The sequence below is a fragment of the Contarinia nasturtii genome, unplaced genomic scaffold (genome assembly GCF_009176525.2).
Source record: "Contarinia nasturtii isolate CC-2019 unplaced genomic scaffold, AAFC_CNas_1.1 Cnas_scaffold_993, whole genome shotgun sequence".
NCBI lineage: Eukaryota > Metazoa > Arthropoda > Insecta > Diptera > Cecidomyiidae > Contarinia > Contarinia nasturtii.
Window position 1 is genome coordinate 373,631 of NW_022198340.1, and position 19,974 is coordinate 393,604.

The following is a 19,974-nucleotide window of genomic DNA, read 5'->3' on the forward strand; positions in this document are numbered from 1 at the left end:
TTGAAATAAACCAATTAAATTACATATATACACAAAAATAACAACCATTCCACCGAATTCTCTCTCACAGCCGAACGCTTTTGGCATTTGATGATGGCATCGAAGACGGTGGTTTTCTGAGCGACTTTATTACAATGTTGTCTTCTCGTGACTCGAACAAGTGTGTGACTCGCTTTGTGTGTGTGTGTGATAAATGCATTTTCTAATCTGTCAAATTGTATGCATTCCCGAAATATTTTTGTCACCATGAAATACGTGCATGCTAAAATGATTACAAGCATTTACCAAAAACAGGTGTCACATACGCATTTTTTACAACACCATCATATTCTTCTTCTCTCTCTTCTGAGAGACAAAGAGAGGCCGTCTTATATAAAATGAAAATAAAAACGAGATGAACTTGAAAAAGAGGCGAATTTCTGGATCATTTCAGCTTCCTGTGCAATTACAAATTGATAGTGATCTTAAATTGGAATCTCAGAATGGGGGGAAACGCAGATAAAATATCTTTGAAAATGGAATGTGTGTCGATATGTGCGCATCGCATTTTGACTCGATATTCTATCTGGTCTCTCCTACGAAAGGTCGTTTAAATTAAAATACAAGAAAAATTATAAAAACCATAAACGCCTTCAGGCTCTGTCTGAAGTCTGAACAAGTAATTGGCATTACAGCCAAAATGGTGAAAAAGATAAATTCGTTTCTGGTGCTGGATTCTTTTTATTCCATTTCTTTCTCCTTCTTTCATTCATTCTTTGCATCGAATCTTTCGTGATCTCTTCTTAACATGTATAAATATCTATTCGTTCAATGTGTTCTCTCTCTCTCCCGTGGTCCGATGAAATCGAATTGCAAATCACATTTTTGGTGTGCTTCTTGAGCATCTTTATTAATTCGAATGGTTTCACATCTTTTCCTCTCTCGTTTGGTTTCATTTTCAGATTTTCTATTTTGATATTATTTATCGATTTGAATCGGCGTGTAAATGAAAAATTCACAAATTGTAACAAAAAATGGCAGACATCAATTCGTGCGCGTTTAACTCCATGTGGTGTGATTGTATACATATTGTTTTGTCGACAATTTCGACACGGTCGGTTAGAGATATTCAATTCGTGAAAGAAAAAACGAGAACAAATTGGAAACTTATTAGAAGAATTTGTTTTGGCCCGACAAAACAAAACGCGGCGCGCAAGATGTGGTGGAGGGGGGATAGAGAAAGGAATCCAGTAGCGCTGAATTGACCACAAATGGTTAAATAGCAGGTTTCTAAATAAGATGTACTATTCTCGAATTGTATTTGGTTTAATTATTTCGAAGGGAAATCATGACTGCACAATCTAAATGGTGAACACAAATCGGAATAATTAAACGAAAAATTGAAGCCGGCCGAGAAACGGTAAGTGTCGAAGAATACATGAATGTGTTGCCGCCTAATGACAGCAGTTTTGCCTGCCGCGCGTTCATTCTTCCTCTTGCTCCCGAGAGAGTAAGACCGAATTCAGCTATACAAAGCGGAACATTTGTTCGTTACGTGCCAATTTGGTAGTAGTGCTGGTCGAGTGATGAGAAGCAAAATCACAGTCACATTCGGACCGCTTTTTCCAATGTAAAACAATGAATATACACACAACACTTGCACATACACTGAAAAAAAGGCAACGATAAACTCGATTCAAGTTGATATTTTATGCTTTGTAATCACGAACTTAATTTAATATCGATATAACCTGCTCACGTTTTTATTTCACTTGAACTGCATGTAGCCAAATTACAATTGGCCATAGAAATGCGCTCGCGCATACGGGAATATAAGAAGCCCACACGAATCAACCGATACACATAGTATATACAAAAACATACACACGCGATGCAATCATAAACTAATAACTTTGTTTTATTTGCAATAAGGAAAATTGAGAGAATGCACTCTCAAGGCAGCGCGCCAACGAATCGAATCCAAAGCCGAATGCCTGGCTGCAGCGATGTGTGAATGTTTGTGTGTGGATGTAATAAATCAAGCTAGTTTCATATTTGAATTCAGTTCGATGTGCAATTATGCTTAGACTTTCTTTCAGAATTAAACAAATCGAGTGTTCACGATTTGTTTTTCTCGTTTTTGTGTCTGTGTCGAGGAAAATGGAATTCTTTGCGAAAGCGAAAACGAATAAAAAAACAGCAAAATTGCATTTGATGAAGCACTCAAGAGAGAAGCTGCATATCTGGACAGCGAAATTAAGTTAAAAAATTTCATTACTGATGCTGATACAATGTTTGCATCCTCGGTCAATGCATTAAAAGCTATAATTTTTCATTATATTTCGTTTATTCCATTTGGATGCCTGAACGAAAAAAAAAATATTGAAGAGGATGAGCCTCGATGATTCGAGAGCATTTCTTTCATTTTACGTACTTTGATTTCAATTGCTTAATCATTTCGGTGCGGCAGACGAATGATCATTTGGGAACGAATTCAAGGAATGATCGTAATAAGTGTATAATTTTACAAATGCTTTTTTGTCTTCTTGTGTATGTTTTTGCGTCATGTTTTTTTCTGCATTAGAATCAAAAATGGCAATCGCCTGTCTGATCATTTCAGTTTTGATTTCAAATTTAATAATTTCAATCGTTTTTTTGTAATAATATTGTATCTAAGTTAATATTTCCGTTGTTGAGCCAAAGAAGAATTTTGTTTTGTCTTTGAAAAAAGATTGAAATTGAAGAAGCCAAAATTGTTGAAATATACACCGTGATACTAGTTCATTATGTGAACAAACCCATCATCGAGGTGGTCAGTCGCATCTTGCATTACATCATCATTACAGCTTGATGAAGTTAAACACAAATTGAGTTAACTCTTTTCGCCTGTGAACGCATGTGATGTAAGACATGGACAGAGACAATCGAAATGTGTTGGCCAAAACATAATGAACGAAAATAAAATAATAATAGAGAAACAGAGAGACGCAAGAGTAGAAACAACGAAAATAAAAATGATCGTAATTCGGGCTAAATCGAGCGCAAAAGCGCGACCGTAGTTACCTGAAATTCACCGGTACGCTTGAACAAAAAACACCAAGTGTTTTTTTTTTATTCGCAGAATAGTCACGGTTGTAGCAAATTTGGCGTTTCCCAAAAAACGGTCTAAAATTAGACAAGAAAAGAACGAAGAATTTTACGATTCATTTGGAAGGCGATGGTTAGCAAACGAAATATTCACCAAATGAATATGAAAAAAAAGTAGCATACACTAATTTCGGTTTATGTGTCGAGAAAAAAATAGGGTCTTTATTAGATGCGATTTGATACGGTCGAAATGAATGTGCTGCTGGCACATTTTGAATTCGTTATGTTTTTGTTTTGTTTTTAGTTGTTGTTATTTTGTTGTTGGTTTCACGTCTTTGGTTTTTGAAATATCGCTCATTGTTTTTGCTGTTCTCGAAATTTGTTCGGTGTTCTTTCGAGTGTTTGAGCGTCGTTGAGCAGGTGGTTTTAGATCGTGCATTGCTTGCTGAAGTTATAAAACACTAAAATGAGTGAAATGAAAGGAAAAAAACACACCATCCGAACATTTCCGAGCACATTCAACAAAAATCAATTAATTGCTCTGATCACTTTTTATACGGCAAGCTGCATTCCAACAACAACAACCAACGAACCGGCCGAACGCGTTTGATTATAAACGGGCAAAACGTGTAATTTTCGTATGCTTCAAATATTATGTTTCACAAAGCGCAAAAGAAAAGAAAAACGTCATCAGAGTAAACACATCGAAAATGGTTTTCAAACCAACAGAAAAATTAGCTATTAGGTTTGGCGTGAGCGTTCCACTGTGAAATTTATTCAAATGACAAAGCTATACTTAAGGTTTTGCTAATTAAACTTTTTTCTACCTATTTTTGAATTGATTAGGAGTGTAAAAGTTAAACAAAATATCACAAATGAGCGGTGAGTTGAAATCGATCATTTGCCATGACGAAAACACAAATGAATCGATGAGTGAAATGAGAGCGTTGAAACGAAGCCATAATTTTTTGGTCTGAAGTGTGTCGAATGACATGTGATTATAGTTTCACAATTTTTGTTCGAACAAATTATTAATTTTAATTGCCAAACTATCTTTTTTTTTCTGTTAATTATTATGAAGCTCTCAAATCAGCCATAAATTATGAACAAAAAAAAATATGGGAGAAAAAACTCTTCGAAATCTTTGCATAATCTGATTAAAAAAATAACCGACAATATAAATTCTATGGACATTTGAATAGAGACAAAATTTCGTCTCTTTTGTTTATGTTTACAATTTAATCTCTTCCATTGTTTCTCTCACTCTCTCTCTTTGGCATAAGATAATAATTAATTAAGTCTCTCCATAAAAACATGATTATCTTGATAAATACAAAATCCTAACGGAAAAATGCGACTTTGAATTTTTGGCTGAATATATCAAAAACAAAAAAAAACGTTAGTTTCGATTCGGTAGGGTCATGAACCATACGGTCAACGATTTATTTCATTGCTACAGCAGTGCTTTCAAAATGAAACCCATCGAAGCAAAAATACCGTGGAAAGGTTCGAACGAAAAGAGAAAATTGTAACTCATTAAAATCATTCAAATAAATCATTGAAATGTGAAAATGGTTGCGTTGATTGATTGAATATCGCGGAGCGAATGAGTTTTTAAAAAGTGCAATGAGCGCATACGCTCAAATGCGGAGAGTTGAAAAGAGAAGATCGATGAGAATTGGTTAATTGAAAATCTGCTGCTTTTAATTTCATCAAAATATTGGATGGAGTCTTCTCCATTCATGCAGGGATGGAAATTGATTCGGTCAGCCATCAAATTACAATCGTCACGTTGAAAAGTGACCGAAACCAAAATTGAAATAATAAAATGTTTGCTACGCAATATTGCATATAAAATGCACACTCACCGCTACGGCAACATTTTATAGAAAAAGTTGCTGGCGTGAAATGCCAATTCAACAAGAACGAGAGAGAGAAAAAAAAAACCGATATGTAATCAAAAAAATAAATTTTGAAATGTGCTATATTGATGCATTTTCCAATGGTTGCTGTTGTTTTTTTGGGGCTACAGTCAATACAAAGTACGTGTGAGTGCGAGAGCAATTCAAGAGTGTGAAATAAGTGGTGGCCACAAAAAGTAAATACGATCGTAATTTATTTTTCCAATCCAGTATTTTTGTGTGTTTGCATTACAAATATGTGTGAAATGAAACTTTGCCGTAAGCCAAATCACATTTTGTGTACTCTATAGAGATGGTTGCTCCCTCGAAATTGTAAAACGATGGCTGTTTCAACCGTGGTTTGGCTATATTCGCATTTGAAACGCGGCAATATTTTCACCGTTGACCAACCAATGAAATCGTATTGATTTCTTTTTTTCCACTGAATTTCTTTATGGCTTCCATATTTTATGTCATCGAAGGCCATAAAATAAAAACTTTAAAGTTGCATTTCGTACAAAGTTACATTTTTAAGAGAAAATTGTGGCTGAAATCAAGCTCATTAAAATGAATGTTTACCACATTTTACGTCAATCGTGTGCCGGGCCTTCTCTTCCGTATCGTCGATTGGTTACTTTCAGTTATACAAGCGCTGTGGGAAACAATGGGCCATTGCTCACTGTTTTATCTTCATGTCAGTCGCAATAGTATAATTTCATTATTTGCCAAACGAGAAAAATAAATAAACTTGTAAATAATAGAAAGAAGAAGCACTTTTACTACACTCCAATGGAATGGCCAAAAATAAATGAAATACGATGCCAATGAATTGAGTGGGTTTTTTTCCCAGTTGTTGTTACTGTTTTTCATTTCGTATTTCGTGCTATTATGCGATTTTGGTTTCAGCAATATCAGATACGAACAGATTTGAAAATTGGGAAAATTTGTAATGTTCGGTTGAGCAAAGTGCTCATTCCGATGGAACAAAAGAAGCCTCAGAGTGCATTAAAGTAGCTAAACTTATTTCGATGTTGTGTATCGTTGTGGCTGTTTTATCGACAGTCGGAGACATACACACAAATGGAGAGAGAGGGTGAGTGAACAAGAAAAAAGAATTGGATTTGTGCCAATTAACACGAAACATGCTTGAGTCTAGAATAGCATTAGCAGTTGGAACACCATTGCATTTCGTCTGTACTCATTGTTCCGTGCGGAAAACTTGTGATTGAACAGCATATTTGGTGGATTCGTTTCTGTTTTTCTTTTGATTAAAATTGAGTTTTTGTTTCAAACTACTGTTTATCCATTGAGCACACAAACGCACCCACACAAAATACAAGTTGTTTTATACGAAAGAAAGACGAAATGTATATTGTCGCCTCTTGTTCAAGCGACTATTTTGAAAATTTAATAAAATTCCATTTGCGTGTGTGTTGAATACAAATTATCATTTATAATTCCAGCTTGAGGACTAAAGCAAACAAAAACTGCTGAATTTGCTAGCATCATCTGTATAGAGACGGTGTAATATATGACAACATTGATATAAAATGCGAAATGCCAAGGTTTTCGCAACGAAAAATGTCAGCATTGCAACATTCGAAGTGAAAGGACAAGACAATGTGAAAGCATGTGCATTTTATGGCTGGAGATTGGCCCGAAGAAAACTTGTGGCAAAATATCAGTTTATTTGATTAAATTTTATATGCCCCTCATGTTTAAGCGATGGCAGTTAATACACGCACACGAACTATCCATTGCATGCATTCGGTTCGATGTGATACACACATACGCCAAATATTTTTGGTTTGCAATTAATTTTACGAGTTGATTAAATTCAGCGGAAGCATATTGTTTGTGTTGGTTTGCTCTTTCTTCGATGTCTATTGCAAAACCAAACTAATCGATCAATGTTATGGTTTGTTTGAAATGTCGATTGATTTTGTGTTTCATCAATCTCCACAAAGATGCTGGTGCATGTTGCTACAAATTTGTTGTAGAAATCATGTAATTTTATGTTATTTGTTGGTTATATTCTTCCCCCCTGTGTTGTGATGGGCACACATCATCACGTTCGAAGGCGTCGCTAATTCAATAAAAATCAAATGGCCCTAACACCGCAATCAATGCATTGCGTGCACATAGACATAGAGAGCAATCTATTGCACACTATGCGCTATGACCATCATCATCGATAGATGTTTATCTGTCTGTATTCAATATTATGCAAGTGGACAAATGGCAAGAAACTACGCTGCAAGACACACACAAAGCAATAAATAAAAATTGCCACTAATATCATTATATTCAATAACAAAGAAACGGCTCTCGTCTATTCTCTGTATTTTGCTGTGCACTGCGTGCCCGAATTGATATCGAAATATATTGTTATATTAATAATAAATAAATAAATGTGTGGCAATTCATGCTTTACGGTTTGATGATTTTTCATGTTTTCTCAGCTCTTCGGTACCCAGTATATGACTCGCATGCGTTGAGCCCGGGAAGAATTCTAATCAAGATGTGGCTTTGAGATTTGGTTGTAGGGCATAATTTTCATTCGGTCCTTTTGTGTGTATAGCACATGAAAATGTATCGCTACACGTTCTACATCGAATTCAAATCGAAAATTTTCCGATTCCATGTGCGTCTTCTCTCCTTTTCTCCTTTTCTCCTTCTCTCTCTTCCTCATTCTCGTTTGATTATTTAGTTTATTTAATAATCTCAATAAATATGGATGGCAGCGTATGTGCGCCTTTCGTTTGATTCTCTTGCCTTTGTGTTAACGCTTTCTGAATTTCTATGGATTTTTCATCAGAATCGACAATAGCACATCTCGTTTCTTGATTCGCATAAAATATAACATAGATGCATGTTGAATTTGATATAGCAACTTGCCTGTTCCTTAACAGAGTGCCGTGGTTGCTTTACTGTGTTTGGCTACGCGCGCCATATGGATCAACATGCCGAAAGAGCATATAAAAATATGTTTGCTCGTTATGGATTTGTGTATGATTTTCGTCGCTTTCAAGCGATTTTCGATACAAGCGTCGCTGGTGCCATCGTAATGAAATCTCTTTTTTTCTCATTCGTTCCCTCTTTTCGTTGTAGACTAATACCCAAAAGCATTTCATTTTTACTTCGAGATTTCGGTCCATATCATCCCAATGCCACAGCAGCCGTAAACCGTCGCCACTCGATGAGGGTGGCTTTTTATATCTCTCTCCCTCTCCCATGCTCAGCTACATCACTTTAGATCACTCAATCGGAAAGTGCAACTAACCGAAACGAATACACTTTCCTATTCTTTTTGAATTTTGCGCACACACACACACCGTCATCTCATGTACTTCCTAGTTAGTCTCATTATGATGCTTGTTGTTTTTCTGCTCGTCTCGGTTTTTATGGCATATTATTCAATTCGGTTGAATGTATATTGTACGCGTCTACATCACCATTATTCTCATCATTGTTACATCCAGCCACATTTTTCTGACCAAATTTGTCGTTTCTTTCTTTTTCGCCTCTCTATTTTCAACATTCCGAATTGTTTGTAATAAAATTTGGTTTTTCCTTGTCGTCCATTGTTTTGATAGGAAAGAAAAATGAAAATCTTTGAGCCGCACCAAAACTGCACACAATTTAAATTCAACGAATAAAAATCTCCGAAGGGTTCGTGTTCATATAAAAAAAAAAATCTGATTCGAAAGAAAAATAAAAGCGAAAGTAAGACATGAATTTATTTTCACTCGAGAATAAACACAACAAAATCGAAAAAGAAAACAAAAAATCGGAACATTTCGGGGGTTTTCTGTATGGCAAAGCACAGACACATACATACATTATCATACGAATATATATGTGGGGGTTTAAGCTGACACGATTTTTTTTGGCTTTTGCTTTCTTACAAGAGCTGCTGAACTGAATTGAAAGTGAACAGACGATAGACGGTGAAACATAAAAACGAAACAAAAAGTATGATTCGCATTTCATGCACACACTTCCATTACGTATAAACTAAGTTTCACGCTAAAGGGATTAAGAAGTTTGTCTTCTGTTGAAAATCTGCTATTGAGAAAATAAGAACAGCCCCGAAAAAAAGAGTGTATATAATTCCATCGCAATTTCGTTGTCGAATGAAATACACACAGTCATCCAAACGGTTTCACTGTCATTTTTCCATCGAAATCATTTCATTTTCACTTTTATGTACACGATGGCTGCAGCAATGCTACAACATACACGACTACGTCTTGAATTTTCCTTTCGTTTATTTATTTATTTTAATCCGATATTTTCGCATACACAAGCTTCTTCACATAAACAAGAGGCAAACGATTGAAAAGACTGCGCAAATAAGACAAGAAACACATACATCCCAGGGAGGGAGGGAGAGAGAAGGATGTAATTTTTGATGGAATCGGATCAACATGGGTCACATTCGAATATTTTACTTGTTACTGTGTGCCAATTCACTACTCAGATTTACACAAGATCTTCTTAATGTCGGGCGCTTGAGTCTTGACGCAACGTCAAACATATAGTCCCTCTCACAAATCTCACATATGCACACATGAATTGACGAATTTTCAAATATTCAATGAAATGAAGAAAAAACAAAACAAAAAAATGTCTAAAACATTTTAGTCAATGCACACACACGCACACACATAACTGATTTCGGCTACGCTCTACATCCCTTGTCACTGTATTTTTTTTGCTAAATTGAACAAATTGATGGAGCACTTCAAATGGGATTTTTCGACCAAATCATTAAAGAAGCGTCCATAGTCCATTTGATTTTAATAGGGAAAAAAGGCAACAAAAATGCCAAAATCCCAAACAAATGTTTCGACGATTTGAAATTGTTTTTCAGGTCTAAGCTCTTTTTTTCGGTTGAAAGAATATAATATGTGATTTTTTCCCACATAACATATCACTCACAACGAATGAATGTGATCGTGAAACTGTAATTTAAAATAAAAAAAATCAGTTTTTCCGATGGTTTTTTTTTCATTTCACGGAATTTTTCCAGTGTCAAATTTTTTTTACAAAAAATAAAGTTAAATCAAAATGTGTCAATAATTCAATTGCTAAAATTGGCTGAAAGTGATAGCACGTTGCATGCTATAATGGATAACGGATGTCGCTCGGTTTTTAATTTGCATTGTTTGTTGGATTTTTTTAGTTAATCTCAGCATTGTCATTAATGAAACTGAGCGGAATTATATTTCATATCAAATTTCGAATTGAACAAAAATGTTATTCGATGCGAAAATTGCGATTCAAGTCACTTCACATTCGGAAAGCTTTCATTAACTTGAATGATTTTCATTTTGTGTTTTTATTTCGATTGTTTCGAGATCGTTTTTAAATATATTTTGCATTGTGAATTTTTTTTGTTACACTTTGTATGACATACATAATGCGGCTTTGTACATTTGTTTGGATTTCGAAATGAAAATAGATGCGAAAAGCATGGGAAGCATCCTTGCGGAAAAAAAGTATTTTTATATAACAGTTTTTTTTTCAGAATAAAAAAAGGATAAACCGCAATTCGGTGTATTGTTCGTTGTGTCAGATGTAAAATGCAAGAGAAATCCCGGAAAAATCATAATGAATTGGAGGTGTGGTAGTACAATGTTATTGTGTTTGCTCTATTTATTATTTGATATTTGTGGCCCAGATTTTGGCCTGTGAAAAGTCGCAAAGCAACAACAAAAAATTAGTTTTTCATTCATGCATGCAGTTAGTTGTGCACGATAATCAAAAATGCACAGACACAAATCAGATTGAGGGGGATACCAAATGTAAAGCCATTAAAAATTTTCAAAAAGCATCGGCGATTTATGTGCAATTTATTCATTGTAAATTCTCTCTTTCTTCCTTTCTCTCTCTTCCTCTCTTTCGGCAGTTTCAGTTTTATAGTAGTTTATTCATTCAATGTGGCAGCAAAACAAAAAAGCATCTACTGTAATTGTGTCGGCTATTTTGTTTTCGTTTTGTGCTGCATTTGGCTTAATTTTTTTTATTTTATTTTTTCAAGTGAAAAAGAACAAATACAGACAGCATAAAAAATGAGCGCGAATAAATGAAAAAAAACGGAATTAAATGAAACATTATTTGGAAACAATTGCATTCAATTGAAATATGGTATTCGTTTCCATTCAGATTACTAACCAAACATTAAAAGCTATCCTCTTGAATAAATAGAGGTCGAGAGAGAGAGAGAGAGAGAGAAACTACCCATTGCAAATGGACATTTACTTTTAAGCGAATGGACGATTTACACATAAATGGGATGAAAACCGGGTTGGACAATTTAAAAGTTTCCCGGAATATGTTGAGTTTTCCATCCACAAAATCGTCGTCATTGTTGATGGTCAATAATGGTCACGCACGCAAACCGTATGATTGATATATTTAGATTTAATAGTTGCTTTAATTACAATTTGCAATCTCCATTCTCTATCACAGTGTGGTGCAACGAGGGGGATGAATGAAATCGATTGTTGTTTTTATATTTTAAAAGAAAATATATGCACGAATCCATTTCCCATGCACCCAGATCTATTAATGCATATATATTTTCCAATTGTTGTACCCTGACGCTGTTAACAAGACTTGTAATTTATAGTTCATTTGTCCATTAAAACTACACACACTGCATTGCATATCAATTATGTATGAAAAAAAAAAAAATAATAGATCGAGAACGAGAGCTGATTAACATGAAAACACATAAAATGAACCAATGAGGCGTTTCGCAATTTAATATCTTCCCATTGATTGCACACACAAGGATGCGATTAAATCGGAACGATGATTATTATTGTTATATGAGATTGTCCGGTGCAAGCGTGTTATGGACAAGCGCTAGCGTCATTTTGCAATTTACAATAATAAATATTTGTGCAGCCCACTCGCACCAAAGTAAATTTTATTATTAATAAATTGTGTGTGCGTGTCGAATAATGGCGATCACATGCTGATTAACCTACTTTTTTTGTTAGTTTCATTTCGCAGTTGTATTTGAACGGAAACGAACACAGTGGCAAGCTTACGAGGCCTGCTGATAATGTGAAGCAGTCAGCCAAACTGGTCCGAGATAGATAGATAGCAAATATTTCGGTGCATTTTCGCATGCAATAAACATGACCGAAAAATCTTTGGTTCGCGTGTGAAGCACGATGCTCAGATAGTCATTGGCTTTTTAATTGGAACACATAAATATCTGAGGCGCGCGCTAGCGTCACTGTTTTTGTCGGCTTGCCGATTTTATTGATGTTGTTTTTCGGATTACTATGACTAATCTAAATGGGCTACTGTTATTTTGCAAACACGATATTTTCTTTGCCTCTGCATCCGTTCCTCTGCAGACGTTTTGAATTAATTCTAGTCCAATTTTGTTTCGTTTACTCACATTTTACGTTTGTTTGCCCAAATGGACACACAATGCTTTCATAAATACAATTCAGTGGATGGAATGCATACAAATATTGTGTGATGTCATTAAAAATTTAATTATCAATTTAAATATTGCAAAGGCGATTTACAGCATAAATTACAATTGCATTGTGGCATGATTTCGAATGTGGGAAAAAGCAGCCGAACCGCATAGGAAATGGACACGCGGTAACAGATCACTCCCGCCAAATGGCAATTTATACTTTGAAATTTTATGAAGTGAAATTCGGTTAAATTATTATTGTGCTATTTCTCGTACGTACCAAAAAAATCCCCGAGGAATTATTACAACGATATTGCAATTCATTTAAATTAATGTTTTTCACTAATTTAAATCTTTTTCGCATCGTATTTGTTCCGGGGTATTTTGAAAATGTAATCATTTTTCGATGCATACCATGGTATGCATACACACAAAAATGATTGACCATGGATGTTGCATTTTCGAAAATTTGTGTGTAACAATGTCAGTTGTTGTGGTTGGTTTTGTTTTGTTTGGCTCGATGAATTTCATTGGAATTCGAAATTTGACAAATTTTCGGTTGTTTCAAAGCGGTTGTTGTTATTGTCAATCAAAGTCATTTGAAGTGAATTTTAATTTGCAACTCATTTCAAAATCAACAACACGAAAGACAACTGGCACAAATTGTTCGTTGATTCTAAGCACTTGTTCCGAAAAATGTGGCATGTTTTGTGTGTGTTTTTTTGAACGTATTTTGATTCCGATATTGTATTCGCTGCTATTTTATGTAGCTTTTTGAAAAGCGAAAATTCTCTAAACATTTTTTTTTTATTCTGAAAAGGCAAAACAGCAAACAAACAAAAAAGATATCTACACAAAATAGAACAAATTGTTGGAATTTTATTTATCCATTTGGCTCTCTTATTGTAGCATCCAGTTTCCCGACCCAAACTCAATTTTTCACATTTTCAGTCAGCATGGTGCAATCAGACGCCATGTTTCCCTTTTTTATGCCATGAATGCTGCTGCTGCTCCGCTCATTCCGATGAGCAACATTTTTATTCAAATTCTTTCGCAAAGCTCGACATTCTGACGGTGTTAAACGAACAGGAACTTTTTCGTAATTCACAAGAGAAATCAACGCACATGCAAATATTTAGCATAGCTCCAGAGATACATATAATAGGTACTGAAATATACATTTCGAATACGCATAACAAATTCCAATACGAATAACGAAAACGAACGAAAAAAAAACTTCAACTCTCGAATTTACACAGAGAGAGAGAGAATAAACGAAGCCAAGTCATACTCACAAACATTCTCACGAATTGGAAAGTTTTGTGATGTCGTCTGTGACTTTTCCACCGGCTGACGTAGAAAATGTTGTACGATTTAAACGTATATACTATATTGGTGATTCGTCGCTTTTTCCATTTTCTGTTTGTCGCTTTTATTTGCCGTTTCGGTATTCCGCTTGAAAAGTTTTGCATTTGACTAAATGGAGAGAACATATGTGTCACACAATCAGATAGTCAACATATATACACACACGCATGTTTGATTGTGGCAGTTGTACAGCTAGAAAATTTGCACAATTTCACATCAAAAAGACTTTTCCATTGAGAAAAGCTACAAATTTTAAATGCTTTACGGACGAAACATATACATACATTTTTGCTTAAAAGTCATTTCGATTCGAAGTTTTAACGAAATACTTTGCTCGTCTATTTCATGCACACATTGCATAGTTTAACTTGTCTACTTTTTTTCCACATTTATTTAGAGATTCTAATGGCCTCCAGAACATCTGTTGGTACCCGTTCTCGGAACTACCAAATATGGATTTGTTTGAAGCAAATAACTGTTCTACCGAGGACTAAATGGAAACCTAATCGAAGACATTTGGACAAATGGTTTGGAAATAGCCAAAAAGCAGAACAAAAGTCAATTGGATGGGCAATAAAAGATCTAAGTTACCATCGACATTCCATTTGGAATATAATCGAATTGTATTTTTGTACTAGGTTTAACTATATACACCATCATTTTATTGTCTTAATCATTTTTAACTTTATTTGAGTAACTTTTAAAATACAGTTTTGATTTTCTATTTCAATTATTTTTTTACATTAAATTTTTAGGGTTGTTTTTTTATTAAATTTCATTGGACATTAATTATGTACAGTCCCCAACATTTCTAGATCTACGATTGGCAACATTGCTTTTGTTCCAATATATTCATACGACTGTATGTGCAGTTGGCAGAACTTCTCTCATTTTTCAGCATTTATTTTAAACGTCAATCGTACATCTAGACATGTTGGGGACTGTACGCAAGTAATCAGCTTCTGGTATGTCTGCAAATGCAACATTCGTATAAGTAGGAAACCCCTAGAAAAGAACGAAACTCTGTTTTTATTTCAATTTAAATGATGAATTTTCTTTGGTTCTACCGTTGGGTGGCCATTATATGCTGAAGTTCACGGGACAATTCCATTCTTCGGTCGAATTGGTCCCCGGAAAGTAAGATCATCTGGCCGAAAAATGTTTTAAATACAGATACAGAGATCTGTATATAAGCTACTAGAACTTTTTTATTTGCAGATGCCGTGACTGCAAATAATGGCGGCCAGACGCAGCATGTCAAATATGTAGACGATAGCATGTCGATGGTGTTGTCAATGTCAGCAACGGACGTTTTGTATCGAGTTGACCACATATTTTTTGAAAGCTGATTCAAATATATGATGAGTGGCATGTTTTGTTTGCCACTGACAATTTTTTCCTCTGGCCATATTTTGAATCGTTTCAATTTCGATAGGGGGAATTTTTTTTCTCAATTGAACCGGTTACGATACGTTCACATCGTGGCTTGTTGTTGCTTTCACTTGGAATTTCATTTTGCGTAGTTGGCACGTGGATCTTAACAATTGTTTTGACCTCCAAATGGTAAAATTTTTATTAAACTTTCGCTCCTTTCCAGAGGTTAGATCCTTGCTCTTCTTGACACTGAATCCAGTTTCATTTTCGCTGACAAATTCGGCATGAATCTCGCGCCCATTGTGTAGCATTTTTGCGCTGATTTCAAAATGTTGCAACTTCTTCTGGGTCTGTAAACTCGACTTCTGGTCTGCCTTTAACCCACTGAATGGTATTTTGGTGACGCTTATCAGTTCCGGTGCGATTGCCTTGACTCGGCGGTAACACACTTTCCTCGTTTAATGTATAGCTGTGTTATTCTTAATGTCGTGGTATTCTTTTTAAAATTACACGCTCTCACATTTTTAAATTGGACTTGACTTTGGTCGATTTAAGCTCATCTTTAAAGCTTGAAACTATATATAATCATGATTTTGATGAGTCAATTGATAGCTAATCATATAACATATGTGTACACCTATAAAAATGGTTGAAATGTTGCATATGCATATGCAGCAAATTGCACATTTTCGGTGCAAATTTTGCATCAAATTGCATGTGTGACATCTTGATGTGCAACATGTTTGTTTATAGGTGTAGATTAAAAGAATGTTATATTAAGAAAAATGCCGTGTATTTGTTGCCGAATTCCAAATAGCTTCGACACAGTGCAAAACAAAATTGACAACTGTAGCTGTTACAGAAACAATACAAATACATAAACATCACATGTACGCCCAAAGCATCACAGCGACGAAGCTAAGTAGTGAGCGCATGTAGTAGAATGTTGGCTCAGCATATTTTTCTCTGTTGTTATTGCTTGTACATGTATTGTTTCGGTGACAACTAGAGTTGACAATTTCGTTTTGCATTATATGTTTTGCTCCATAAAATCGATGACAACTAACAAAATGAATTCAAAAATATTATTTTGTTATTAATTTTGAGTATTGTTTTAATATTTTGATTTTAAATCCATCAGGATTTTTTTTAAATCCCTCAGGATTTTTTTTATAGAAAAATCCTAAAAGTATACAATTTAGTCCGACTGGGCCCAAAGTGTATTAATTTCCTGTTGGCGAAAGTTTCAATGGATTTTCAATTTTCATGCAAACTAACTGACCATCGAACTTTAACGCTTCTTCGAATAGCAAATACTAAAGCAATGACGATTGATACGTAGTAATATCAATATTTACTTTATCAAAACTTTTTTCAAAAAATGATGTAGCAAATTTATGAGTAATCCCAGCCAAAAGTTGGACGAAAGTTACCAAGGGGATATTCATACTAGAAAACTAGTGAAACTTACAGCAACTAGCACAGTACGATTAGTGTTTCTAGTGCGTGAAGTTGGTTCTCAGAAAAAAAAAATCATACACATTTTATATGAAGGGCCAACTTCACGCACTATTAAAACTATAATTTTTTTTTTTGAAACTAGAAATTGCATGAATATCCCCCTGAAAGGAACGTTGGATAATTGATTAAATTACAGTTCAATAGTAGTTTAGTTTAAATTACAGTTCATGAAGTAATAGCGTAGAGCCAAACAAATGGATGTGGATTCAGCGCCGACACCCCATATTTCAAAATTGTTTTATAGCAGGTAATTGTGTGAGTAAATTATGGAATTCTCCTTCAAATGAAGAATAATGAGAAAAATATAAATGTATTAATAACAATAATAATATTAAGATCCCAAAAAATAAAAAATTTCAGTAGGGGAAATGCGAATTTGTTAAATACACATTAAAATAATATTATTATAAACATCATTTTTGGACTTATATTATATTATTAGAAAAACAAACAACGTGTGAGGTGTGAGCACGCATATAGATGGTGTACAGAAAAATACACGAATTTCTAGCAAATGCCTTTGAGAAATGATGAAAAACAACCCATGATGGTGTCTGGAATGTATCTAAACATGTAATAGGAAATATCTAGAACTTTTCCATCTAACTTTTCGAAATGAAAGAATTTTTTCAATGATATAATCTTATAAACATATAATGACATCTTTTGAATATAAATATAGGGCCACTTTCAAGGTAAATTCACTTGAGTTCAATTTGCCTATACGAAAAGACAAATTAAACCAATTAGGAAAATGTTCGCTCGTTGTGCTTTGTTCTTCACAATAATCGGTTTGGCAATTTTAATTTCGTAAGTCACTTTATCTTATAATTTTAAATAAATTTAAGAAAATTATAGATTATTTGAACAATATTGGGGTTTCGATATTGAATTAACATTCAATTTATAGGCCAACATTAGCCGGCGTTAGCCATAGCAAAGGAAAAGGCAAAGTCAGGTTCGTGTGACTATTTTATATTATTTCACTATCATGGTATGCATGCACTTCGTTTGGACAAATCAGCAAATTTCTAGTTTTTCCGATTGCGTGCAAATCCGTCACAACTTTATACCATTTTTATCATTAGTGTAACTTTTCCCAAATGTGATTTTGTATGATAATTTTTATATTAAATTTAATTTTAAAAAAAACTCTTAGTTCGGGTCAAGAAACGGATCAATTGGTTCAAATCCAGCGAAAAGATTTAAGAAAACTCCAAAATCTTTATACTCCGGATGGCACGAAAAATTATATTGCTTACATGACAATCAGCAACTATATTCGATGGCTTGAACAAAATCCCAAACTGAATGATGTCAAATTTTACTCGCTGAATGGCAATTTCTCCGACGGAACGTTTTTGGTTACGGTAAATACTTGAAAATCTTTAATTCAAAATTAATCGAATCAATAATAACTCATCTATTAGGATGGTTATGCTGCAAGTGTGGACACGTTTAATGAGTCTTACGATCGGCTCTATCGCTTGTTGAAGTTAGTTGACTACTCTAAAAATTACTTTTTCATGAGCATCCGAACTGAAATCAAACCGATTTTCAAGCGTGCTCTTGAAGAAGTAAATATTGAAATTACTTTGGACGAGCCGGCACTACTTTACTATTTGCCAAAGAATAATGCATTGAAATTTAATATTCAGTGAGTTAGCTATTTAGAAACTGAAATGAAAAAATACACATGAAATGAATTAAAAAAAACTTTCATCAATAGAGTGCCTGAAGGAATAGAACTGCGACAAATTCGCGACTCTCGTGATATGGAAAAAGTAATTGCGGCATATCCACATCCAAGACAAAATTTACAGAGTTACGTTGAAAAATTGGGCAAATATAATCCACAGATTGGAGCATTTAAAAAAGATGATGGCACCATGGTTGCTTGGGAATTTATGTAAGCCATTCACTTTATTTCATTTTGGAAAAACATTTAACATTTGAACTTATTATAGTTATCCTTCGGGCTTACTGGGTGTTTTGCAAACAGACCCATTATATTACGGTAAAGGCTATGCTGCATTAATAACTAAATACCTATCGAAACAATTGGCTGAAATGGGTTTCGATGTTTACACCTTAATTGATGAAGTAAACACACCGTCTCGGAAACTTTTTGGCAAGCTTGGTTTCAAATCAATTGGCGAAATACACTGGATAGACACCAAAGTTATGTACAAATGAAAAATTAATAACTAAATACCTATCGAAACAATCAGCTGAAAACAACTGCCATCCAATACAATTCAATGGATATTTTCCACTGATTAATACATTGCCATGTATTCATCACAATTAGAATTTAGTCCCTAGTTTTATTAATAGAAGTTTTGCTTTGTCAATGTAGAAGTAAAAAAATGATTCAATAAAATTGACTGAAATGTATGCATGGAATTTTTATTTTTTCTCAAATGTTTCGAAGCTATAAAAATTTATTCATTTAATATCAGTAAAACATTCATTGCTAAAAGCAACGCCAAATGACGCTAAGATATCTTCTCATTTTGCGTTCCAAATCAATTCGATAAAATATAAACAATATTTTCTTCATTTTGATGAGAACTCAATGAAAGGCGTAGCATAGACAAGCCAGCAAATATGATAGACTAAATGCGCGAAATTTCAATTCGAACATATGTCACAAGAGATCGTTTGTGAGATTTGCTGATAGAAAAACAATGGTGCTATTAAAATGAATAGACTCCTATCGAAAAACGAATACGTTGTATTCATTTTGAATGAAGCGAACATTTGTATTTCAGACTTATCAAAAATCTCAATCAACGAACTAGGCTCATATCGATATTTTGATTATACAAATTGTATTTCGAAATTGTATGGATAAATCTTTAGTATTGCGGTTGTTAATTTAATTTTATGCAATTTACTTAAGCGAGTTCCGAATGGAAAATCCTATATACAATATGGTTTTGTTGCAATGAAATCAATCTCATGCATTTAATTTCGTCGAATGATAGTCTGTTTCAGACGATTCTTTTTTTTTATTCCTTCTCGTATGAAGACAGCATAATTTCGAAAAGACGATTGGATTTTTTCCATTATTCTTCTTTTTTTTTTCAAGTTGAATGTAGCAATTTCCTGAAGAGAGTTGTAGTTTATTGTAATTTTACTGAAAGCCGCTGTGAGGATTTGAGTGGGTTTTTTTCATCATAGCGTGTATGTCACGTTGGCACAGACATCGTAGACCTCACACCAGATAATAATCATTTTCAAGTCTTCAATGTCGTGTTTGATTTTCAGCCGTATTTTTGCACAATAGTT

General features: G+C 34.2%; 1 protein-coding gene across 2 annotated transcripts; it reads left to right on the forward strand.

The window, feature by feature from the left end:
• Window positions 1-17,356: 17,356 nt before the first annotated feature.
• LOC116343273 lies at window positions 17,357-19,077 on the forward strand. 2 transcript variants are annotated; one of them, XR_004201317.1, is made up of 7 exons: window positions 17,357-17,490; window positions 17,591-17,638; window positions 17,840-18,050; window positions 18,111-18,337; window positions 18,410-18,589; window positions 18,648-18,943; window positions 18,974-19,077. XR_004201317.1 is itself a non-coding variant. In XM_031771257.1 (6 exons), the coding sequence occupies exons 1-6, from the start codon at window positions 17,435-17,437 to the stop codon at window positions 18,874-18,876; spliced, it is 951 nt and encodes a 316-aa protein (XP_031627117.1). In that variant the 5' UTR covers window positions 17,357-17,434; the 3' UTR covers window positions 18,877-19,077. The 2 variants fall into 2 exon arrangements, 1 of the variants encoding a protein (XP_031627117.1); XM_031771257.1 differs by having other exon boundaries at window positions 18,648-19,077.
• The last annotated feature ends 897 nt before the right edge of the window (window positions 19,078-19,974 follow it).